General features: G+C 37.1%; 3 protein-coding genes across 5 annotated transcripts in view; all 3 read left to right on the forward strand.

The window, feature by feature from the left end:
* kcnab1b (potassium voltage-gated channel subfamily A regulatory beta subunit 1b) overlaps positions 1–1,054 on the forward strand; it is a 55,736-nt gene extending 54,682 nt beyond the window's left edge. For both annotated transcript variants that reach the window (XM_051129366.1, XM_051129372.1), the window contains exon 14: positions 46–1,054. In XM_051129366.1, the coding sequence (XP_050985323.1) occupies positions 46–135 (90 nt within the window). In that variant the 3' untranslated portion in view covers positions 136–1,054. The remainder of the gene's footprint in view (positions 1–45) is intronic.
* A 356-nt stretch (positions 1,055–1,410) lies between these two features.
* pask (PAS domain containing serine/threonine kinase) lies at positions 1,411–17,246 on the forward strand. 2 transcript variants are annotated; one of them, XM_051129096.1, is made up of 21 exons: positions 1,411–1,672; positions 1,808–1,980; positions 3,573–3,790; positions 3,969–4,136; positions 4,313–4,450; positions 5,372–5,506; positions 6,199–6,379; positions 6,701–6,885; positions 7,009–7,120; positions 7,213–7,314; positions 7,503–7,677; positions 8,750–9,687; positions 10,955–11,130; positions 11,488–11,643; positions 11,876–12,001; positions 12,901–13,035; positions 13,125–13,324; positions 14,648–14,781; positions 16,192–16,335; positions 16,449–16,632; positions 16,732–17,246. In XM_051129096.1, the coding sequence occupies exons 2-21, from the start codon at positions 1,818–1,820 to the stop codon at positions 16,841–16,843; spliced, it is 3,882 nt and encodes a 1,293-aa protein (XP_050985053.1). In that variant the 5' UTR covers positions 1,411–1,672; positions 1,808–1,817; the 3' UTR covers positions 16,844–17,246. The 2 variants fall into 2 exon arrangements, with proteins under 2 accessions (XP_050985053.1, XP_050985062.1); XM_051129105.1 differs by having other exon boundaries at positions 1,412–1,672; positions 16,449–17,246.
* A 99-nt stretch (positions 17,247–17,345) lies between these two features.
* On the forward strand, positions 17,346–25,303 carry mterf4 (mitochondrial transcription termination factor 4). The gene is made up of 4 exons (XM_051129438.1): positions 17,346–17,384; positions 22,667–23,033; positions 24,530–24,714; positions 24,890–25,303. Exons 1-4 carry the CDS (start codon positions 17,358–17,360, stop codon positions 25,286–25,288), a joined length of 978 nt encoding a protein of 325 aa, XP_050985395.1. The 5' UTR covers positions 17,346–17,357; the 3' UTR covers positions 25,289–25,303.
* The last annotated feature ends 332 nt before the right edge of the window (positions 25,304–25,635 follow it).

The raw sequence follows: 25,635 nt of genomic DNA on the forward strand, positions 1-25,635 counted from the left end.
ATTAGTAATTAGACCTAATCATGTGGATTACATTCTCGCCAACAGGTTCTTCCAAAGATCACCGCTCACGTGGCCTCGGACATCGACAAAATCCTGGGTAACCGTCCCCACAGTAAGAAGGACTACCATCACTAGGCCTTTTTGTGAACCTGTAAGCCTTGAGACTCAGGATCCCGTGTCAGCCCTCTTGTGTCGGCGGGTGTGATTCTCACCGTTGCGTGTCTGTGTCAACTTCTCGTGCAGAGAGCCATTGTTACTGTTACATTAGAAATGCTAAAATGTTATGCATGCTTCTGTTTGACCTAAACCTGAGCTCAACCTCGCATTAAGATCTCTGTGGAGACACACCTGCCTGTGAAGCACAGAAGCTCCCGGATTCCCTCGTCTGTGGGGTTTCGCATTCAGCCGTCATAACCCGTATGTGCCAAAGTGAACCTGGACTTGACCCTTGACCTCCAGACATCCATTCTGAATGATTACTGTCTATGAATAACTGTAGGCGAAATAAAGCAAGGAAAACACTGCATATTGCTCTGAGAATGTACAAACTATGAACTGTGACGTATGGCAGAACAGCATGTAGAGGTGACCTGTGTACACTGGTAAAATGTGTTGGATTAAAAAGCCATCGACAGCAAAGTGGGCTGTTATTGTGTTTAAATGTTCTCCAAAAAGTTCAACATCTTAAAACGACTGTTTGTGTGCGTTGCCTTTGTAAACCCTGCAATTTGTGTCACGTCTAACCTGTTCAATAATTTCTTACTTCTCCATTGTTTTAAATGTACATTATAAAAGAAACTTAGTTTGTTCAAATGCTTTTCCAGTGACAAAGTCACACTGGTTAAAGATTTAAATGCTTGCTGCTGTATTTAGCAACTTTTGAACTGCTAAGCAGTACATACTTGAGTCCAGAGAGTGACAGAAATGCACAACTACAAATAGCAACTAGTTAATGTCCATGACAAATAGGGTCAAAATGTTTACAAACTTGATGAAAATGATAAAGCTGTTAATTAATGCATTGTGCAGAGTGCTTTTAACATTAAAATAAAAATGTGCATCTCCAGTTTATGGTGTTTTGTTATAAGTGTTTTTTTTTTTTTTTTACTATTTTAAGCTATTTTGCTGGTTTAAAAGCTACTAAAAGTCACCTAGAAACAAAATAACCTGAAATGCATGGGCTACAGTTATAAAAAGAAAAACGAAACATAACTAATTTAAAAGTAGAAGAACTAGGCCGTGACTGAACGGAAAAATCTAGGCCACACGAAGCTGCTAAAACACTGAATAACATAAACATTGCCTTCTCCATAGAGACTTGATGCAACGAGCCACGCCCACTTTGGTTTTCTATTGGATGTCCGCTCTGTCAGTTTCAAAATTCTGTTTTTTCATTGGCTCTTGTCTTCCCGTCAGCTTATTTCGATTCCATACGCGCCAAACATTGTAGGCTGTGACATACTTAACGCAAACACTTCGAATTAGCTCGGTTTATGGCTGTTAATAACTGAAAAACACTGATTGTTTTTTAAACAAGGGTTTGTTTTGTTATTTATAATCGAATTTAGCCGTCAAAAAGCAAAGAAGGAACAATCCCTCTCTCTGTCTCCAAGGCAGCAGACAGTAAACTGAAAGCACAGCAAGTGTGTTGTTGAAACGAGCAGCGTGGTGGGTGAGTCGCGCTCCTTATATTCATGATGTATTAGTTTGTAATGCGATATACATGAGCGGAGCTTTCTCGCTAGTCTCGAAAACAATAACGGCGTTGGTTGGAATCATATTTATGACTGTCCGCTTTGATTTAAAGCGCGTCGGCGATGTGGCTGACGCACGGCCGGAGGAGCAGCCCCAGGGGCGACAGTGTTTGTGCTGCTGATGAGGACTGCAGTATTAGCAGTATGATGAAGACTGACTCCTTCTGTATGAACCAGTCCTTCCCGTCTGCACGCAACTGCACTCTCAACCGCATGGACGCATCAGGTGGGCCAGACAGCTTTTACACCTGTGCCTGTGTGTGGAGACTTAAACATAAAATAATAACGATAAAGGTCATTAAAAGTATAACAATGCAGCATACAGCAGTAGTTGTGGCAATAAAATCCGCCACAGTGGATGTCTCTTGTTGTTGTTGTTGTTGTTGTTGTTGCCAAATGCTTTAAAAAAAAATATGAAAACATGGTTATTCAGCAGTGAGTTTCAAGTGTTTGCTGAAAGAGATTATTGCCCAAATCAGATGATAATTTTGGTCACCCTCATTTTGCTCAAAACGTGTATGCCTTTATTTGAAAGACAAAAAAATATATATAAGACCGAATGAAGGCCTCAGTCACCATTCATTTTCACTGTGTTGAGAAAAACCAACAACAAAAAACACTATTGTTCGTAAGTGTGGGCTTGGAATATTTTTAAAAATATGTTGATGTGTTATTAATTAAAAAAAAAAAAAAATAGTACTATTATAGTAAAGAGTAGTATTATTGTGAAATAATATTGAAATAAAAAATTTGTTTTTAATTTGTAATATATTTTAAATGTAATTTATTCCTGTGATTGCAAAGCTTGTGATTTGTTGTTAAAAAACAATTGTTAATATTAATATTATTATTAATAGTACTATTGTGAAATAATATTGCAATTTAAAATGTTTGCTATTGTAATACATTTAAAAAGTTATTTATTCCTGTGATGGCAAAGTTTGCAAGTTGTTACAGATTTCTTATCCAAGTTGAAAACATTTGTTAATATTAATATTTTTTTTTAAATAGTACTATTGTGAAATAATATTGCAATTAAAAAAAAATAATAATTAATATGGTTTAAAAAATAATATATTCCAGCTCTGACTGCAAAGCTTGCAATTTCTATACATTTCTTATCCTTCTTAAACAATTGTTAATATTAATATTTTTTTGCAACTTGTAAAAACTTTTTAACATTTATTTATCAATTTGATGAACAGACATTTCAGAAGAACAGCATTTGTTTGAAATAGGTTTTTTTTTATTATTATTATTTTTAAAATAAATTTCTTTACTGTCATGTTTAGTCAAATTAATGCATACTTTCTAAATAAACTATTAATTTAAAATAAAAACACCATCTTACTGACCCCAAACTGTTTGGAGGAGTCATATAAGACAGAATGACAGCCTCAGTCTCCACTCATTTTCATTGTGTGGGAAAATGCAATTAAAAAATGTTTTCTATTTTAATATATTATAAAAGTAATTTATTCCTGTACTAGCAAAGCTTGCAATTTGCTACACATTTCTTATCAATGTTGAAAACAATTGTTAATATTAAAATCTTTGTGTAAACTGTAATAATTTTTTCGGGTTCAAGGTGTAACTTTTAAAAACTTTAAAAACTTTTTAACATTTATTTATACATTTGATGAATAGAAATTTTTAAAAAGAACAGCATTTATTTTGTTTGAGATAGATTTTTTTTTTTTTTTTAAGATTTTTAAAATAAATTTCTTTACTTGAACGGTATTTTACATTGGTTTGGAAAAGAACGGTGAGAAGTAAATTTACAGAATATTCATTTTTACTCAATTCACTTTCCAAAAGGCGATTCTCATGTTGGTTCATCAGTGGCGATGCGGAATCTTCAGATCTCTGATCTGCATTGTTTCAACCCTGTGTCTCCGTCATCAACTCGTGGGTCTCCAGTGTTGGAAAGCTCTCTGCTCAGACAGCTGATGTGTACCGCTCCAGAGAAGAGAGGCACAGCTCTCACCATCAACCCTATTAAAGCTGTCCTGTCCATTAACTGCACCACATTACAGGTAACAGGCGATTGTTCTCGTCAAAGCTCTTTTTTGATTAAACAATGGCCATATTACACTGTTATTTTGGTAAAAAGGATTCTTCGCCTGGACTTTTTGCCTGCACACCTATTCATTGAACTGTTGAGGTATTATAAAGGATTTCTATTATTTATTGATGTTATCTCTTTTTTGCAAGGTTTTGGATGCAAATGAACATGCTTGTAAGCTGTTTGAGTGTGCATACAGTGATTTGATTGGCCGGAAGCTGACTTCTCTCCTAAAAGCCAGTCAGACACTAGAGGAAGTCCTGAAGGAGGAGACTATGGATTCTGATGGGAACCTGGTTGCTATTTCTGCCAAAGTGGTATGAAACACTGCGGTTAATTAAATAACAATTCACTTAGCTGTCACTGAATTATTTGAGTGAATATTTAATTTCTTCCACACTGGATGCTTTGTCCATGGCTCTGATCTCTGCTTTCCTGTGCTGGATGTGAGCATCATTAATTAAAGCACGGCTCTGGCTCATTCTCTCCACAGGTGAGTGCAGTGAGTTTGACAGGAGCTGAGTTTCCTGTGTCAGTGTGGCTCCAGATACCCGAGCAGCGGCAGCAGATCCTAGAGATCCTGCTGGAGCGAGTGGAGAGAATCACAGCACATGTGACGTTCACTCAAAATGTGAGACTCATTCCCTCTGCACTGAAAGGTTATCTTTATCTATAAAGTTAAGCATTTGTAAGCAGTGTTGGGGAAGGTTACTTTTAGAAGTACTGCATTACAATATTGATTGAATTTGATAATCGAAGCTCGAAGCTACAAATAATATTTGTATTGTTTACTATTTAATTGTTGTAGATTTGCATCATACTCTCGGTTTGGAGTTCATTGTTTTTTATTAATTTGGAGCAATACTGAATCTGTTTTTGTGCGAGTGAGATGAGTAAAGGCGTGTTCACATTTAGTCTAGAACTACAGTAACCATGCACACAACGATTCTGCACTTACTCACGATTTCGCTCAATATTAGGACAGGACAAGTAACCGGTGTTACTTATTTGAAAAAGTAACTTAGATATTTTCTTATAAATTAAAAAGTATGTCACTTTACTAGTTACTTAAAAAAGTAATCTGATTACGTAACTCGCATTACTTGTAATGTGTTACCCCCAACACTGTTTGTAAGTGTAATTTGATTACTATAAGTTTATATTGATATTATACTATAAAAATCAACAGAATTAACTGTTGATTTTAAAAGTTTGGGGTCAGTAAGATCAGTATATTAGAATGATTTCTGAAGGATCATGTGACACTGAAGACTGGAGTAATGGCTGCTAAAAAAAAGTGCTTTTCTGTTACAGTAATAAATTAAATTTTATAATATATTAGTATAGAAAACAGTTTTTTATATGTTGTAATAATATTTCGTTTTTTTTATCAAATGCAGCCTTGGTGAGCATAAGAGGCTTTTCAGAATAAATAAATTAATTGTACAGACCCCAAATTTTTAAACAGATGTGTACCTTTAAAGAAAATTGTTGTGTAAAACGGTTGTTCAGTGTGCTAGAAAAGTATTAGCTCCCCCTTCTGTTTCCTCAGGGTGGAATCCTCAGTTGTGACGCCACTTTTGCCCATTTGTATGGATGCCACTCTGCTGAGGAGATGACTGGCCTGTCAATTATGTCTCTGATGCCATCACTACAAATCCCCTTTAATTGCAGGACAACTCCAAAGGTCTCAAAGTCTCTAAAAAAAAATCTTTAGGGAAATATTTGTCATTTTTGCAACTTCGTTTGGTCATACTAGTGATACAGCAATTACCATGAAATTACTGACTGGTTTTGAATTAGCCTTTATATTTATGCCTTCATTTTTCCATTTTAATTAGTTTCGTTTTCATTTTTTTTTTTACCCTATAAAGGGATAGTTAACCCAAAAATGAAAATTCTGTCTTTAATTACTCACCCTCTTGTCGTTCCAAACCTGTAAGACCATCGTTCATCTTCAGAACACAAATTAGGATATTTTTGATAAAATCCAACAGCTTTCTGACTCTGCATAGACGGCAATATAACTGAAATGTTCCCAGGCCCAGAAACATAGGAACATTGGTAAAACAGTCCATGTGACATCAGTGGTTCAACCGTAATTTTGCTAAGCTACAAGAGTGCGTTTTGTGTGAAAAGAAAAGAAAAATAACAAAGGTCTTACAGGTTTGGAACGACATGAGGGTGAAAAATTAATTACTTTTTGGGTGAACTGTCCTGTGTTCAACTCAAATTATTTAAGGCAACATTTTTAAATTTATGTAGGTAATATTTATAATTTGGCTTTATTTCAGTCTACAAATGTATATAATAGTTTGTTTATAATAACAACACAATTGTGCACCTTCATACTTGTTTCTTTACCTTTGGTGACCTCAGGTGTTGCGTGTTCAGAGATTGCGTGTGCAAGCCAGGTCTGGTTTGGTGGTGCCAGCATGTGTCCGTCTGCAGGCCGCTGTGTCCTGTGGAAGATCACCGCTGCGGAAGAATGGATCAGCACATTCAGGACCTTCTGATAGTTCGCTCATAAGCTCTGAACAGACTAACCGAACTCCTTCTGGTTAGTCCTCACTCTTTCACTGCAGAGCATGCAATTTTATAACTGATAGTTGCTTCAGCAAACTGAAGTCACAAACACAGTTACCCATCAAAAATAAAATAAAAATGCAGATTTCCTAACAGTGAATCAGATTTCTGTATCTGTGGGGATTTATTCATAGCCTAGAGCTGCTAGTTAAAGGAAATCTATATTTTCATTGTGCTTCTTGTTGGTACTTGTCCAATCTAATTAACTAAGTTCCTCATGAATTAAATTAGACATAATGCATGTAAATTGCCATTGATTTCAGTGTGATCAACGCAGTGCACTCTTGTCCTGCAGGTGGTAAATCAGGTGAGGGCGGTGTCCTGTCCCCTAGCGCAGGTGTGCTGTACTCTGGGTCTGTCTGTGTGTTTGCTCCCAGTAGCTGCCTCCTGACGCTTCTGCCTGATGGCACCATTCACAGTCTCAACAACCCCTTCAGCTTTCTGCTGCTTGGATACAACGGCAATCAGCTGCTCGGAAAGGTATAGATGCTATAAAACATTCCCTTTATGTCAGGATTTGTGTTAAGCAGGTATAACTCTCTTTTATCCAGTTCATGAGCACTAGTTTACATGCTAACAGCAGGCCTGCGCATCTGTTTTTAGAATGTCACATACTTGATACCAGCGTTTTATGAGCGAGTTCGTGCTCCTGACCGAAGCGACCACCCTACATCTCATCCGCATGGCACATCCAGCCCCTCTGACAGTTGCACAGGTACAGAGACGTGATGCGCTGTAAGGAGATATACACTTAAGCTTGTGATGCTGTGCTAAAATCTCCTCACTTCCTATCTGCCTGCTTCTCAGACCCCTGTAGATGTTCTGCTAGTGCTAACCGTCCCCCTGCTGATGTTCTAAGTCTTTCTACTGACATGCTCTCAACTAAGGAAGATCAACAGGAGACGTGTAGTGAGTTCCTTCTATTATTGCTGCACAATTTTATATGATGTTATATTATATTGCACTTTATTTATTAAATGTATTCATTTTTTTTTTTTTTTTTTTTTTTTTTTGTATTTATTTTAGTAGTTATTTTATTTGTCTTTATTCATTATATATTAACCAGTGGTTTTGCTCTGATTGAATGATATGTGCAGATGCAAACACAGTGCTTGCTGGTGACAGTGTGATGGTGCATCTAGCCATGCGTAGGAGAGTGGGTCTTGGGAAAGGAAAGAGGATCTTCACTGGGACAAGCGCCAAACTGGAGAAGGAGAACAGCGTCCTATCAACCATGACCTCACCTGCTGTCACCTCCACACCACTTAATGAGTTAGATGCACCACTAAATCCTCTGATTTCATCTTTGTTCCCCTTTATTTGTTAATGAGCACAGTTTTTTTTTTTTTTTTTTTTTTTTTTTTTTTTTTATATATAGAGATGTCCAGGTTTTTTTTTTATATATATTTATCTCTCTCTCTCTCTATATATATATATGTATATATATATATATATATATATATATATGTATATATGTGTGTATATATATATATATATATATATATATATAAACATTAAGTATTTTGTATGCAAAGTAAACATACTTGCTTTCGTACTTAAGTAATTTATTTATTTTTTATTTATTTATTCCTTCATTAATTTCCTCACAGATTATTAAAAAATCATAATTATATATATTAAAATATTAAATTCTGTTGTATTTATTTTAGTATATAAACTAGGGATGCACAATATTGGATTTTTGCCGATATTTTTCAACTAATTTTGGCCGATAGCCGATGCTGATACGATATATTTGCTTTTGTTTGGAAACAACACCAAGTCTCTCCTGTGCGGAAATAAGCTAATTATTTTTTTAATTTTGGTTAGTTTTTAACAAGAACTTATTTGTTAGAATTGAATAAACAGTAATAAAGTTCTGTTATAATGACAGTACATTGACACTTGAAAATAACTATAAATAAACTGCATCAATCGCTGCTTTTTTCTTTTTTTTTTTTTCCCAGAAAAATGCAGTGAAAACCTTAACATTTTATTTTAAGATTTAACATTTGTAGATGATCTAAAGCAAAAGAGTTAAAGTTAAGAGTTAAAGAGTAAAAGTTCATAAGCTCAACATTTGTTTAAAAAAGTAACATTACACATTAATGAATAAATTTTCTGTAAGTGCATTCTCAGCATCGGCAAGACATATCGGCATAATTTTTCACATCGGGCAGATGCCAATTTACATATCTGATATTCCGATATCGGTCCAAAAATATCGTGCATCCCTAATACAAACTAAATATTAATAAGAAATGTTTCCCTGGCAATATAGATGTTACAGAAAAAAGATTGTCAGATCATCATTATTTGTCTTAATTCTCTCTGTTGTCATCAGGTTGGATGACACTACAGAGCTTTGTGAGCAGGTTGTAGATGTGACTGCTCAAGTATCTGAGTCCGACTCTGCCAACTCCACCACCGCTCTTCTACAGACCTTTGCTCTGGTGGAGTCCCTGGAAGTCCACAAGACCTGCCTCCCCACTACTATCCCTGCTCATTGTAGCCCATCAGAGCAGCTGTTTGCTGGGCGAGATGCCTCAAATGCCCTGAACTCAGACTGTAAAGATGTTCCAGGAAAGTCCTGTGATTCTGAACCACATTCAAAACCAAACACACAGGTCTGCCAGTGTTCTGAGCAAGCCAAGCTTCAAGATTCCAGCTTTGAGGTGATTTCCCTGGGCAGTGGGTCATCGTCTGGGTTCTGCGAGCGGCTTGTGGGCGGTTCTGGTCCTGAAAAGTTAGATGAGTCTCAGCAGGGACATCAGCTAGCAGAATCAGGCAGCACCTTTCTGGATTTGAACTCAAATGGAGATGTCATCATTCATGCCATGGCAGAGATGGACCTGAACGACAGTGTTGAGATCCCAAACGCCTCTGTAGATCTTAACCATTCACTCACCTCATGTGATACCGCTGAGCTCTTGCGTACCCCTTCACCCTATGTTGTGGAATCTGACCATGATGCAGAAGCTCAAAGCTGCCCAGAGCAAGAGACAACACAAAAACCTGCCCCATCACCACAAGAAGAGCAAACAAACCCTCGGCAGAAGACTTTAGAGCAACTGCCAAAAAATCATCTTACCAAAGTTCAGGAACAGTGGAATTCCTTTTCGGAACATGCTGTCGGCCGTGTTCTGGATCTCCAGAGGGGTGGAATTTTGTTGGCAGGCGACACTCCTGCCACCTCCACTCCGAAGAAGGTCAAGGCAAACTCTTCCATTCCAGAGGGCAGGATTCATGTGACCTGCTACAACAGAGATGGAACACCAATCGGTATGTCGACTTTCCTTCTAATTGTAATTATACTAGGGTCTATTAATGACCAAGTTGTTTCAGATAAGGAATGGTTAATACCGTACAAGGTGCTTAAAATGCTTGAAGTACTTGATTCTGACTTTTTGAAATGTAATTTTCAAAACTTTTGAAAATAACAATTTTCCAGAAGAGGTACTTGAAAAGTGCTTCATAAGCACATATCTTTTCACACAATTAAAAAAAAAAAATCATACCTTTTTTCGCTTATTTCAGTTTATTTCATCAAACTAGCAAGCTAAGCCAGTAGTAGTACTGACAATGTTGCGTAAACGTGGCTGACGACACGAAAAGAGAAACAGATGAACCAAATCAATTGAGTCATTTACGCTCGAACCACGCGATACACGATTTGAAGTCTCTATTTAAAACAAATACTCGAAGTTCCGATCTAAGTCAAATGATTTGTGATCCGAGTCCTAATCTGAAATGATGATTCATGAATCATTTTTCATATTGCTACTTCGGAACGTGGATTGCGAATCATTTGATTTAGATCAGAGCTTTGCAGCACGTATGGTGAATCATTTGTTTCAGATCAGCATTTCAGAGCAGAATCTTTTCAGATTTTTTTCTCTCTTAAAACGGGGCTGTGCAAAAAAACAGATGTGATTATTATGCGCATCTTGTTAGTAATGCCAGTTCTGTGATTAGTTGTAAATCTCCATCACATGCTGTCAGATGGAGCGGCATTTACTACACAGCCGTAGTTCACTGACAAGCTACGCAATATCGAGTTCAAAATCAGAGGTAATACATATCCCTAATATGGACACTCATATTTTGCAAAATATCTTTGTTCCATAGATGAAAAATTTTGCAACAACACGACTGCAATCAAATGACAGGATGATAATTTTGCTTGAACTATCCCTAGGTACGGTAATCCACCAGTGAGATAATAAAATAATTTAAACTCCAAATCAACATTTCATATCCATCTATTTATTTGGCAAGTAGTCGTGCAATAAGCGGGACATGGTAGTCATTATCGCAAAATAAACCCCTTTAGGGTAATCCGAGACCCTTGTCTGGGTTTATTTTGTGATAATGACTGTACGTTATCTCTTACTGTACTTCATTTTTCCATTTCAAACTGTGTACTCTTTTTGTATGCCAAGTCTGAAAAGCACCTTCCATCTTTTCTACTGTACATTTATGATGTTTCAGTGCATGAATACAACTGATAAAGTGGCCATTTTCACCGTCTCTTTCTCACTCTGTTTAGAGGTGCAGTGTGATGTGCGCTGGGTGTCTCTGTCCAGCGGCAGCTCTCTGGTCTGTTTATGGCTGAGTGGGAGTCATCTCCTCCTCCACCACCAGGAGGCGCTACAGAGCACAATGTCTCCCACAGTGAGGACAGGAGCCCCAGAGCAGGAGGCCTTTGCTTGCAGCCTTGCTGAGGTGATCTGCCTGAATACTTTAAAACTAAGCTTTTTAAGGGATGGTCCCAATATATGGTTTTAAATGTGTGCATTTCTATCTTCTGTAGAACACAAAAGATGATATTTTGAAGAATCAAACCAAACAGTTGATCACCTGTTGATTTCCACTGTGTGGACAAAAAATGCAAAGGAAATCAATAGGAACTGAAGTTGTTTGGTTACCAGCATTCTTCAAAATATCTTCTATTGAGCTCCTCAGAAGAAAGTAAATCATACATTCAAAGTGGACTATAATTTTTTTTTTTTTTTTTATATATATCTGCATTTACAATAAAGCGGCAAATAAAGCAGCAGTTTTTCTTTCTTCCTCATTTAGGCAGTTCGTTCAGATGCCTTGCGCTCCTCTGTAGACTTGGATCAGTCCGGAGCATGCACAGGTTACTTTGAAGAAGGCTATCGTCCACTGCGCTCCATTGGAAAAGGAGCCTTCGGCTTTGTCTGGCTCGCTGCAAGACGGATAGACGGACAGGAAGTCAGTGACACTCTCTCTGCACTCACTGCTGTTCATACACTCATATTCTTCCGGCTGTGAGATAACTCAATAATAGTGACGTCAGTTGTTCAAACCTTGATCAGGGTTCTTAACAGACAATGTTTACATACTGAGTCAGTGTCATTGCTGTAGGGTGTATCCAGTCTTTTATGGACAATTATATGAGCTGGTGAAGAGATGTTGAATTTATTAGCTCTCACTTCAATTTCAGGTGGTTGTGAAGTTCATTAGGAAAAGCGCAGTGGTGAGTGAATGCTGGGTGGATGATCCCAATCTGGGTCGGGTCACTCAAGAAGTTGCTATTCTGGCCCGTCTGCAACACCCCAATATTGTGAAGGTACACACAGAGAACTGTTTGATTGTATGTTAAAGGTGCCATAGAATGGAAAACTGTATTTGAATAATAACACTTCTGTACGTGGAAATGCCATACCGTGAGCCTCAAACACCATTGTTTCCTCATGCTTATGTAAATCTTGTTTGTGCAAAAGACCACTGAAAAAGAGGCGACTCCCAACATAAAACGAACTGTGACGTTATAGTCAGGATCATTAATAGTTACGTATACAACATTTGCATATACCAGAAACAAGCGAAAATGGCAGATTATGGAGATAAATGTTAAGTTCCAGGCTGTGCAGGGGATGTAATGTGCAGGGATGGGTTGGTGTCTGTATTCAGAAAGGAACAAAAAACAAAGCAAGCGTTCTAATAAAATAACGTGAGCCACTAAAGGGACATGGTTAGCTGCTTGCTAGCGGTAGTCTGTTACATTACAGTACATAAGATTTCACCTACCACAAAAGTAAGGAGAGATGACGGAGGATGATGACGAATGATTTACAAATCCTGAGCACTACTGACAAGCATCTGAAATTTTAAAATATGTGGTAAATACTGCCGCTGTACTATACACAGAGCATGTGCGTTCGCAAATCTTGAAAGTGAAAGTAAAAAGTGATTGTGCATTCAAATGGACATGTAAAACCATTTCTGGAGAATCTTTGCCCTTACCTAAGCCGCATAACTTCTATGTAGATATCAGAGAGCAATTTAAAATATTGTACCAATGCATTCTACGGCACCTTTAAATGTAATAAAAAAAAAAAACAAAAAAAAACCTTGTATCTCATTTTACATTACATTTTCACTGTACTAAAAATGCACTACAATGCAAATGTTTGGAGTCAAGGGTGTGTGGTGTTTGTTTTTTTTTTTTTTTTTTTTTCCCCCCAGGTGCTAGAGGTGTTTGAGAATGAGAGATTCTTCCAAATGGTGATGGAGAAACATGGAGATGGTCTAGACCTGTTCGAGTTTATCGACATGCAGCCGAGACTGGATGAGCCTCTAGCAAGCTACATCTTCAGACAGGTGAGAAACAGGCTGTGAGAAATGTTGCACAAAGAAGTTGTTGTAATTGGATCACTTGTTCCTGATGTGCCCTATGTGTGTGTATGCAGTTGGTAGCCGCAGTGAGTTACCTGCGTGGCAAAAGACTGCTCCACAGGGACATAAAGGATGAAAATATCATTATAGACTCTAAATTCCACATCCGGCTGATCGACTTTGGTTCTGCTGCCCTGCTGGAACCTGGAAAGCTTTTCTACACGTTCTGTGGCACTCTGGAGTACTGCTCACCAGAAGTGCTTCAGGGAAACCCGTACGTACTGAAACATCACACAGCCCGTCTCTGTTCCATCTGAGCTTGATAAAGACAGAACACAAGATAGAATCAGGTAGTTAAAGGGTTAGTTTACCCAAAAATGAAAATTCTGTCATTACTCACCCTCAAGTCACTCCGAACCCGTAAGACCTTCATTCATCTTCAGAACACAAATTAAGATGTTTTGATTAAATCTTTCTGATCATATATAGACAGCAACACAACTACCATGTTCAAGGCCCAAGAATGAGTAAGGGGGTCATCAGATGCAAAGTTCACTTTTCAGATCGTTTTTATAGAATACTGTGGTCAAAGACGCCAATTGAAGCTAAACATGGATGTTTAAATGGAAAGACTAATGCATGAAACCTGATATGGTTTCTGACATCTGAAAGCTGAATAAATAAGCTTTCAATTGGTGTTTGGTTTGTTAGGATAGGGCAATATTTGACTGAGGTTCAACTATTTGAATATATGGACTCTGGAAATAAAAGAGAGAAAATCACCTTTAAAGTTATCCAAATGAAGTTCTTAGCAATGCATATTAGTAATCATAAATTAAGTTTTGATATATTTACAGTAGGAATTTTACTAAATATCTTCATGGAACATGATCTTTACTTTCCTAATGTTTTTTTGGCATAAAAGAAAAATCAATAATTTTGACCCATACAATGTATTTTTGGCTACTGCTACAAATATACCGCAGTGACTTAAGACTGGTTTTGTGGTCCAGAGTCACACATGCAGTTCATATTATATTAGCCCTACAGTTACAGCCTTAAATACTATTTTAATTTCATAACATTTTACATTACCTGTTTTATCTCACAGTTTTGACTTGCAAATGCAAGTTTAGATTTCATATTTCTGAATTTCTAACTTGACTGAACTCAACAATAGTGAGTTTGTCAATTTTGAGGAAAAAGAAAGCCAGAAGTGTGGGATGTAAACTCATGATTCTGAACAGAGGAAAAAAGAATGAGTTGATTTTTATTATCAGAATTGTGAGATAATCTCATAATTATGAGAGTAAAGTCCAAATTTTGAAATGTAAACTCAAATTTATTTATTTTTTTTTTTTTTTATGCTTTTATTCCATGGCTTCCATAGACTGCTACTTTGCAAACACCGAACTGGTCTATACAGTCTTGCATAAATGCCTATATATACACTCATCTGCTTATAAAGCATTATGCTTGTGTTTAAAGGTTAAATATGATACTTCAAGCTCCTTATTATTATTATTATTATTATTATTATTATTATTATTATTATTATTATTATTATTATTATATATTTTTTTTTTTTTGTATGTAGGTATGAGGGTCCAGAGCTGGAGATGTGGTCTCTAGGAGTGCTCTTATACACCTTACTCTTCAGTGAAAACCCGTTTTGCAGTGTGGAGGAAACCCTGCAGGCCCGACTCAACCCTCCATGCCAGATATCCACAGGTTTGAAGCTCTGCTTCATCACAGCTATAAAGACGTCACAGCCAGCATGACTAATTTGGTTTATTTCAGGGTTTCTGTGGGTCTTAAAGTGTATCAGTTCTCCCTTCCACAAATGAAAAAGTTAAAAAGGTCTTAAATCAGAGCAGAAAGTCTGAAATTCAAACATTCTTAAATCAGGATGTACAGTTGAGGTCAAAAGTTTTTGTACACCTTGCAGAATCTGCAAAATGTTAATTATTTTACCAAAATAAGAGGGATCATACAAATTGCATTTTACTTTTTATTTAGCACTGACCTGAATAAGATATTTCATGTTAAAGACATTTACATATAGGCGATAAGAAAAAATAAAAGTTCAAAACCCTGTTCAAATTTTTTTGAATTTGAAGATCAGGGTAAATGTAACTTATTTAGTCTTCTGGGAAGTATCTTCTGTAGTTTCTGAAGGGCAGTACTAAATGAAAAGGTTATGATATTTAGGCAAAATAAGAAAAATGTACAGCTTTATTCTGTTCAAAAGTTTTCACCCTCAGTCCTTAATGCATTGTTTTTCCTTCTGGAGCATCAGTGAGTGTTTGAACCTTCTGTAATAGTTGCATATGAGTCCCTAAGTTGTTCGCAGTGTGAAAAGATGGATCTCAAAATCATACAGTCGTTGTTGTAAAGGGTTCAAAAACACACAGGTAACAAAACAGTATTAAGAATTCAATTCAAATTTAATTCAAATTTATTTGTATAGTGCTTTTCACGATACATATCATTACAAAGCAACTTTACACCAAATTAAAGTTTTTACAATATATTTAGTAGTAGCTTACTAGAGGTGACTATGTCAAGTTGATGTACATATGGCAGAGAGTTATGGTAAAGATCAATAAATGACGTAATCAGACACCATAAATTAAGAATCAAGTGTATGTTAACTTTTAAACTCGGTCATTTTTATAAATTCAACAATTATTTTCTCTTGTGACTATATGTAAACCTCTTTTATTTGAAACATCTTGTTCAGGTCAGTACTATAAAAAAAACTTTTTTACTTTACTTTATATGATTCCCCCTTATTTTTGTCAAATAATTAACATTTTGCAGATTCTGCAAGGTTTACGTAAACTTTTGACTTCAACTGTATTTACTTGAGATGCAAAATGAAGATATGTTAATGCAAACTGATTTTACGCTTATAGGAAGCAGTATCTATTAATAATGCTTGAAGGCTTGTTTCCCTTTACATTAAGTTGATTTTTCTGAGCCCAATGGCAGATATGTATCATTTTAATCATAAATGTTTTTTTGTTTTTTTTTTTTTAAACACTTTCTCGGAATATAAGATTTTGGACATTGCTTGTAATAAAACCTGTAAACCCCCCATTTATTACTGTTGAACCTGTCACTTTGTTCTTGTTTTAGAGTTGTTTGCACTGTTGGCTGGTCTTTTGCACCCAGTGGTTAATCAAAGAATGACTCTAGAGGAGCTCTTGGAGTCGCAATGGATACAGCAACCCATAAATCTAGCGGAGTACTCATGGGGAGAGGTCTTCCCCTCCAGCAACGGTAAGAGAATTGGTGTTAGGTTATTTCATACTGTGACCATTTATGTTTTCATCCACCTTTAAAATATAATATTCAACTTAAACACGTTCATACATCATATGATTTCATCTCAGAATCCACAGAACATGCAGAGTCCAACTCGTGTGTGAACCGGGCGGATATCCGCTACCTGGACCCTGAAAACAATCTGAGTACGTCCGAGGACACTCCTCTAGAAGAGGAAGATGAGGAGGATGAGGAGCAGAGAAGAACAATGGCGGCACTGCAGTCTGAGCTGCTGAAATACCTCACCGACGAGTGAGGAACTGTTATGAAAGAAACACTAATGTGTTCTGCTCAACTAATTATGACATGACATCTAATGTCACCTTGAGCACTAATGCACAATCTCTGCAGAACGGTCCGTCCACCTGCTGTTGTCCCTGCCGTTGTCCTCCCTGATGATACCAGTCCGTCCAAAGAGCAAAAGGAAACCGTGACTGGGAATGGAAGTCACCTGTGTTGCTAAGAAACAGCTTTATCTCTGTGTTTGGTGAAGGAATAGGAGTGTTTTTTTATCAATGTGATGTTTTTCACCTTTCATGGTGGTTTCAAAACAAAGTATTCTGAGATGTAGAAAGTTGTTGCTGTTCACACAAGGATTGTCCTGTTAAAACATACGAGACACATGCACTAGACCTGGATGAGGGTCATCTGAGCTTTAAGATATATGTTATTGGGCCTTCAGAGCTTTAAAAGAATTTTAGGTTGATTTTTAACTTTTTAAATTATGAATATTTTAATTATTTTTTAACATTTCAATATTTATCCTATGAATAAATTGTTATTGGTTTAATTTCAGTTTGCTTTTGGCAACTCTGATTTCATTTCAGGCTTTGTAAAGCCTCTTAAATGTTAATGCATTTCTTCAATAAAATATTAGCAGTTTATTTTCATTTTTGTTTCGTCTTCCGTTCAAGCATCCGGAACTTTTAAGCTGTGACTGTTGTTTCAGTGCGGGTGTATTTTGACGCGGCACAGACATGGGTACACATGTGTGCAGAAAACGGGTAAGGACGAAGCGATAAAAGAAAATATTTCACACGATATCGTAGAATTGGACACTAGATTCAATGTTCAACCACTACCTTAAAAATATCACGCTTGGTTTCTTTGTAAGAAGCGGTTTCTTTGATTGCTAGTGGTAATCACCGTAACACTCAGTTGTGATGAATCGGATAATGAAAATAAATGAATAAAAAGCTTATTTATGTGACGGCTAGAGAACCTGAATCTCCTAAAACGTTTGATAAAACGAAGACTAATTTTGCAAGAAACAACAGCTGCCTCAATGAATGGAACTGCAAGGTCACCGGTGTTCATACTGAATTTAAAACGATGCTCTAATTGTTGTTTCATCATTATACGTTAACCTTTTAAGGTAACAACGGGACGCAAAAGCTAAAAGGTTATTAAGATTTGTTTATAGCCCCTCAAATAGTTACAGCATCATCGTTTCAACATATAACGTTATACATAATGGAGACTGGGGCTTGTCACATTACTGGTTTTCTGTAGCAAACACCGTCTTCTGTCTTCAAAATGAAAATTGCAGTTTCATATTTTTGTACTAGCTATTGAGTAAACACTTTTAGCATTTTTTTTTTTCCTATTTCTATTTTTATTTAATCATTTATTAGATGTTTTTATCCAAATCGACTTAAATAGAAGCAATCTTTTATTTTTAATAAAGAAAATAAGAATTAGAAAGAAGTATAAATAGAACAGAAAGCCAACTTACTGATCTACTGTTTAAGATGATGATTCTTCTTCTGAGCCAAATTTCGGTATCTATCTCCTCCTAGAGCAGGGGTCACCAGACCCGGTCCTGGAGGGCCGGTGTCCCTGCAGAGTTTAGCTCCAACCCTAATCAAACACACCTGAACCAGCTAATCAAGGTCTTACTAGGTATACTTGAAACTTCCAGACAGGTGTGTTGAGGAAAGTTGGAGGTAAACTCTGCAGGACACCGGCCCTCCAGGAACAAGTTTGGTGACCCCTGTCCTAGAGCTTTCAAGCTAGAACCACCCACCTTCAGGCTGGTCTGACTCGGTGTGCTGTATCTTTTCAGACTGATCCAGCTTACAGTTTTCGTAAACCAGACTAACAAAACCACCAAAAATCCCATAGACTTACGTTGACGGAATGTTCAAATGAGCAACACTCTTCAAACTCCAACTGACAAAATTCAAATCTAAACTCCCAGAATCCCTTGAGCCTCAATCAAGCTTCCCTTCTATGTACTATTTCTAATCCATTTAGACTCAAGCTTCCACTCTAATATTTCTAATATTTCTAATCTATCTAGCTAAATCATGCTAGCAACATGCTAGTAACATGTTAATCATGCTAACATCATGCTAATAACTTGTTAATCATGTTAAAAACATGCTAGCAACTTTGTTAATCATGCCAGAAACATGCTAGCGACATGCTAATCATGCTAGAAACATGCTAGCAACATGGTAAATATGTTAGAAACATGCTAGCAACTTTGCTAATCATGCTAGAAACATGCTAACAACTTGTTAATCATGCTAGAAACATGTTAGCAACTTGTTAATCATGCTAGAAACAATGCTAGCGACATGCTAATCATGCTAGAAACATGTTAGCAACTTTGTTAATCATGCTAGCAACTTTGCTAATCATGCTAGAAACATGCTAACAACTTGCTAATCAGGTTAGAAACATGCTAGCAACATGCTAATCATGCTAGAAACATGCTAACAACTTGCTAATCAGGTTAGAAACATGCTAGCAACATGTTAATCATGCTAGAAACATGCTAGCAACTTGTTAATCGTGTTAGCAACATGCTAGCAACTTTGCTAATCATGCTAGAACCATGCTAGCAACTTTGCTAATAATGCTAGAAGCATGCTAGCAACTTGCTAATCATGCTAGAAACATGCTAGCAGCTTTGCTAATCATGATAGAAACGTGTTAGCAACTTGCTAATCATGCCAGAAACATGCTAGCGAAATGTTAATCATGCTAGAAACATGCTAACGACATGCTAATCATGCTAATAACTTGCTAGCAGGTTTGTTAATCATGCTAGAAACATGCTAGCAACTTGCTAATCATGCTAGAAACATGCTATCAACTTGCTAATTATGTTAGAAACATGCTAGCAACTTTGTTAATCATGCCAGAAACATGCTAGCGACATGCTAATCATGCTAGAAACATGCTAGCAACTTTGCTAATCATGATAGAAACATGCTAGCAACATGCTAGTAACTTGCTAACCATGTTAACAACATGCTAGTAACATGCTAATCATGTTAACAACATGCTAATCATGCTAATAACTTGTTAATCATGATAGAAGCGTGCTACCAACGTGCTAGTAACATGCTTATTATTCTAACAACATGCTATTACTAGGGATGGCGAAAACTAAAAAATTTCTTGACCGACCACCGAGCCTCAATAGCCGGTTGAAACCGGTTAACCGATTAGTTTAAACTATGGTACGCTATTTGAAATAACAGCCATTTCGAGCCGCGCCTGCAATTTCGCAACTCTGTCGCATCTCTCTGCAGCTCTGCCTCCCGCACACACACACACACACAGCGCGAAACATGAGTCCCGCAAACGCGGCGCCGAAGAGCTTGTTGTATGTAATCGTAGGACAAATGGCTCCTTAGTTTCAAATGGTTTGGGTACAAGGTGATCGCTTTGAAAATAAAGGCGTTTGTCTAGGTTAGAAGCTCATTTGAAACATTGCCATGGCTCATTTAAGAAAATGACAGCTCCGAAGAGACGCCGCTCTAACCTCGAGTGTTTTAGCCTGTTGCCTTTACTTTTCGCAAACCTTGTGAGCGCGCGAACCCAAACGCTGTGACCTCGCGCCAAATGTTTTTATTGGTTTATTAAGTACAAACAGGCGAGTTATGAAAAATTGAGTGTGAGGGATAATTTGTTCACTTAACACAAAAAGATGAGGAATGAGATGGCTAACTGTAGTAGCGTATAGTCCACTGTCTATAATAGCCTATTATATTTAGATATCACTTTTTTTTTTAACCGACTACCGACAACTTTGACCGGTTAACGTTGATACGGTCAACCACCGGTCAAACGGTCATCGGTTAACATCCCTAGCTATTACCTTGGCAATCATGCTTACAATATGCTAGTAACTTACTAATCATGGTAACAGCATGCTAATCATGTTAGAAACATACTAGCAGCTTTGTTAATCATGATAGAAACGTGCTAACAACTTGCTAATCATGCTAGAAACATGCTAGCAGCTTTGCTAATCATGATAGAAACGTGCTAGCAACTTGCTAGTAACATGCTAATCATGTTAGCAACATGCTAATCATGCTAATAACTTGTTAATCATGATAGAAACGTGCTACCAACGTGCTAGTAACATGCTTATTATGCTAACAACATGCTATTACCTTGGCAATCATGCTTACAATATGCTAGTAACTTACTAATCATGGTAACAGCATGCTAATCATGTTAGAAACATACTAGCAGCTTTGTTAATCATGATAGAAACGTGCTAGCAACTTGCTAATCATGCTAGAAACATGCTAGCAGCTTTGCTAATCATGATAGAAACGTGCTAGCAACTTGCTAATCATGCTAGAAACATGCTAGCAGCTTTGCTAATTATGTTGGGAACATTCTAGCAACTTTGTTAATCATGCCAGAAACATGCTAGCGACATGCTAATCATGCTAGAAACATGCTAGCAACTTGCTAATTATGTTAGGAACATGCTAGCAACTTTGTTAAACATGCGAGCGACATGCTAATCATGCTAGAAACATGCTAGCAACTTTGCTTATCATGATAGAAACATGCTAGCAACATGCTAGTAACTTGCTAACCATGTTAGCAACATGCTAGTAACATGCTAATCATGTTAACAACATGCTAATCATGCTAATAACTTGCTAATCATGATAGAAACGTGCTACCAACGTGCTAGTAACATGCTAATCATGCTAACAAAATGCTATTACCTTGGCAATCATGCTTACAATATGCTAGTAACTTACTAATCATGGTAACAGCATGCTAATCATGTTAGAAACATACTAGCAACATGCTAATCGTGCTAACAACATGCTAATAACATGCTAATCATGCTAGCAACATGTTAACAACAAGCTAGTAACATGTTAGCCATATTAAAAACATGCTAATCAAGCTAGAAACACGCTAATAACTTGCTAATCATGCTAACAACATTCTAGTAATTTGCAAATTATGCTAACAACATGCCAGTCATGCTAACAACATTGTAATCAGCCTATAAAACTACAAGCAATAAGCTAATAATGCTAAAACATGTTAACAACATGTTAAATCATGTAAGCAATGTGTTAAATCATGCTAGCTGCTTCCATACTTTTACAACTGCTTCAAACTTTCAGGCTAGGCTTTCTCAAGCCAACTTAAAGTTTGTTCTCAAACTTTACTCATCTAGTTATATTTTATGTTAATATAGTATAAATATTAAAAATATTTTCACATCGTTTGAGCCCTCCAAACGCTTTCGGAGCGGTTTGTTTTCATACGCCTCTTCAGTCGGCCATATTGGCGGCACTGAACATAAACAATGCCGCCGAACCGAACGAAACTCGCATATTTTGCTGATTATTGCTGCTGAAATGGAGAATTATTGTCATGTTTTGGGCTCGTTCGAACTGGGAAAAACATTTGGAGTACTATGACTGCCAAAAGTTGCCAAATTATGCAGAAGAATACAAAAATACTTTCTGAGGCGTTTGTCGTTGGCCAAACTGAACAAGGATTTCCAGGGCAAGAATCTTGACAACATTAGTGTTTGTGCTCATCATTTCCTGTTAGGTAGGTGAAATATTAGGCTAATATCTTTAATTAATACTGCTTGTACGTATCTTTACCACCTATTAACTTTAGTTTGTCAAAATATTGCGCCCTTTCCTGCTTACTAAGTTTTTCTCTATATGATTTAGCAGTTTCCACACATTTGTCATTTATGGTTTAGACAGCATAAATTAGCAGAATACATTCAGTAGTACATTAACCGGGCAATCCATGCTGTTGTTTACATGTGAGTATTGCCGATATGGCCACACATCCGGGTAACTGACCAAATTGTGAGAAGTGCGAACCCATTATTGCACGTTAAGCATTTTCCTTCAATAGAAAAATGTTATAAGAAAACTATGTGAAAACACCTTTATTGTAAATCTATATATATTCAGTGTCCAAACATTTTGGGGCCATTATGTATTGAACTGAACAGCATTTCCTTCCTCTTTCTATGTCTCAGATGGTGCGATGGATGTGGAGATGGAGTGTTTGTCCAGTGCCGGTGAGCAGAGGTCATATGCCGTTCTGCTCCACACAACAAGAGCCCCATCAAGCGAGTCCATCTCACACCAGTCAGGTCAATCAGCTCAACCTATGCTCTTTGCTCGAGATGGGCTTCTCTGAAACTCAAGCCAAGGAGATGCACGAAGGCGCTACGAAGAGCCGAGGGAAACATGTTCCATCTGTTCTGACCGCACTGTTGCTCCTGGGCTTAAATCCCTCCAGTATCCTGAAAATAATGCAGAAGTGCCCTGAAGTGTATTCACTTAAAGGTGCAGACCTACAGCAGCGCGTCGATCATCTGAGGAAGATGGGACTGGTAGAAGGTGACGAATCTTGTTTTTTAGTGAATTACACTTGCTGTTATAAAGTTTGGAGTCAGTAAGATTCTTAGAGGATAAGTTGTTAAAAAAAATTATTTCTAATAAATAGTTCTTTTGAATTTCCTATTCATCAAGCAATCCTACAAAAAAAGAGTATCACAGCACAGCTGTTTTCAACACTGATAATAATAAAAAAATTCCTAAACAGCAAATCAGCATATTAGAATGATTTCTGACACTGAAGACAGGAGTAATGATACTGAAAAATAAGCTTTGCTTAACAGGAGTAAATTAGTTTTTAAACATATTAAAATAGAAACCGTTATTTTATTTTAAATTGTAACACTATTTCACAATACAGCTGTTCAGTCAAATGCAGCCTTGGTGAACATGAGAGCCTTTATTCAAATACAGAGATTAAACTAACAGACCAAAATTTGCAGACCAGAAATAGCACTGGAAGTACGTGTCATGTATCATGTTTGTTTATTAAAGACGAGTTCCTGCCAGAGTGCAGCAGACACATTATTTTCAAATTATTTGCATGGGTTTACTAAGGATTCGAGCACGTTGTGCTGAAACACTATTGTAATTGTAAGGATTTTTTTAACTTTCAAAAACTTTACATCGTTGCAATCCTTGGGTCAAGACGAACAAAACTATATTGCGATTTTCTGTACGACGTACAGTTTATTCGCAAAATGGCGGGTCTATAAGGACATTTGCGTATCTAGAAAAACATGGCCGCCTTTGGCCAATGAAGTTTGAGCACCTATTAGACAGGGTTAATGGAGGCCGATCGGAACGAAACTCACTGGGCATGTTCGACTCATGGCCCTAAAGGTCTGTAAGAATTTTGAAATAAATCAATAAATAAATAAATAATAAATAATAAATAAATAAACAAGTTTTTTGCCTCTGTGATCTCGTGGTGTTTCACACATCCATACAAATGCATATCATTTGATAGATCTCCTCATGCTGAGCAACTTTGCCTCAAGAACCATTGCTGTCAATCAAATTGTTCATTAAATATTCACAAATATGTGAAAAACCTACTTTTGCAAACTAACAAATCTCGATCAATCCACTGCAGCGCAGTTCTCCAGACTCTGTAGATCAAAAATTATTGAAAATTTAGCTTTGATCACAGGAATAAATTGCATTTTCAAATATATTTAATAGAAAGCAGTTATTTCAGATAGTAAAAATATTTCACAGTATTACTGCTTTTGCTGTATTTTGGATTAAATAAATGCAAGCTTGGTGAGCAGAAGAGACTTTAAAAACATTAAAAATCTTACTGTTCAAAAACTTTTGACCAGTAGTCATTGCAAGTGAGGAAAGAAGAGAAATAAATAAATATATAAACAATAAATAAAAAAAAAATCAAATTACATGCTGATTTTTTCCCCCTCGCTGTTAAAATACATTTTGTAATTTTTTTTCTGTAATTTCTGTAACAGCCACTGACAAAGAGTTGTAAAATCTGTCCACAGGTAGTCTTCAGAGGATGATCAGTCACTACCCCAAGGTTTTGCTTCTGCCAATCAAGAGGGTAAACATGGTGTCCCGACTGCTTCGAGAGAAATGCCTCTTCACCATCCATCAGGTCACAGACATCCTCAGAGACTCGCCTGAGGTTTTGGAGGAGGATTTGGCTGAGCTAGAGTACAAATTTCAGGTATTTTTCACTACAAGTTTCCCAGCTCAGCACATACAAAATCTTGGGGTAAACTGCATGTAAATGCATTCTAATTACTTTTTGCTGTGGTGTGAGCCATTTTAGGTTACTGAAGTTGCCATTTAAAGCTTTACAGTAATTTCAAGCTGACGAACAACTTGTTTTCTCCCCTCAGTATGCATATTTTCGTATGGGGGTGCGACAGCCGGAGATGGTAAAGGCAAAGCTCTTCAGGTTGTCTCTGTCCGAGCTGCGTTGTCGTCACTGTTTTCTGGAGCGGAGGGGTCTGTACCAGACGCCTGACAAGAAGGGCCAAACGCTCATCGTTAACCCCCCGCTCAAAGACGTCCTCTGCGTCTCTGAGGAAACGTACCTGACGCAAGTCGCCATGGCAACAGCAGAGGAGTTCCATGTTTTTCGTAAGCTGATGGCAAGAGAGCAAGAGGAAGAAGGGAGGGAGGACGAGTACAGCAGTGGTGAGGATGAAGAGTTAGGGGAGGATAAAAATGATGATGACGGAGTGCACAGGAGAAAACGTCAGTGGAACACTGGTTACAAGAAGGACAGGAAATGATGCGATTTGTTTTAAATATTCAAAGGGAATAAAAACTATTTCATGCTGCAAAATTATGTAATTTAGTTTCTGGGTTTTTTTCGGGGAAATATCTGATGGCAGCATCTCATGTTTTTGCATCTGTAACCCAACACATGCAAACCACTAGAATATTATTTACATTCTGGTGGTCATGCCAACATTTTTGTATATTATTTGTTTGTCTAACCCTCCATGTCATTTATTGCTTTATAAGCTTTTACCTCCGGATATGAGGTGCATAGTAGTGTCGAGGGACATTGAGGTAATAATGGTGTTAGTGTTAGTTTATCTGAACAGCCTGTCATGGGGAGGGTCAGCATAATTTA

The sequence above is a fragment of the Labeo rohita genome, chromosome 2 (assembly GCF_022985175.1).
Source record: "Labeo rohita strain BAU-BD-2019 chromosome 2, IGBB_LRoh.1.0, whole genome shotgun sequence".
In the NCBI taxonomy this organism is placed as follows: Eukaryota; Metazoa; Chordata; class Actinopteri; order Cypriniformes; family Cyprinidae; genus Labeo; species Labeo rohita.

Bases quoted from the DNA above. Each gene is read 5' to 3' on its own strand.
- pask (XM_051129096.1), top strand. From the start codon at position 1,818: ATGTGGCTGACGCACGGCCGGAGGAGCAGCCCCAGGGGCGACAGTGTT. The intron at 7,121-7,212 runs GTACAGAGACGT...CCTGCTTCTCAG, and splicing joins CCCCTCTGACAGTTGCACAG to ACCCCTGTAGATGTTCTGCT. The intron at 11,131-11,487 runs GTGATCTGCCTG...TTCCTCATTTAG, and splicing joins TTGCTTGCAGCCTTGCTGAG to GCAGTTCGTTCAGATGCCTT.
- mterf4 (XM_051129438.1), top strand. From the start codon at position 17,358: ATGGGTACACATGTGTGCAGAAAACGG. The intron at 17,385-22,666 runs GTAAGGACGAAG...TCTATGTCTCAG, and splicing joins CACATGTGTGCAGAAAACGG to ATGGTGCGATGGATGTGGAG. The intron at 24,715-24,889 runs GTATTTTTCACT...TTCTCCCCTCAG, and splicing joins AGCTAGAGTACAAATTTCAG to TATGCATATTTTCGTATGGG.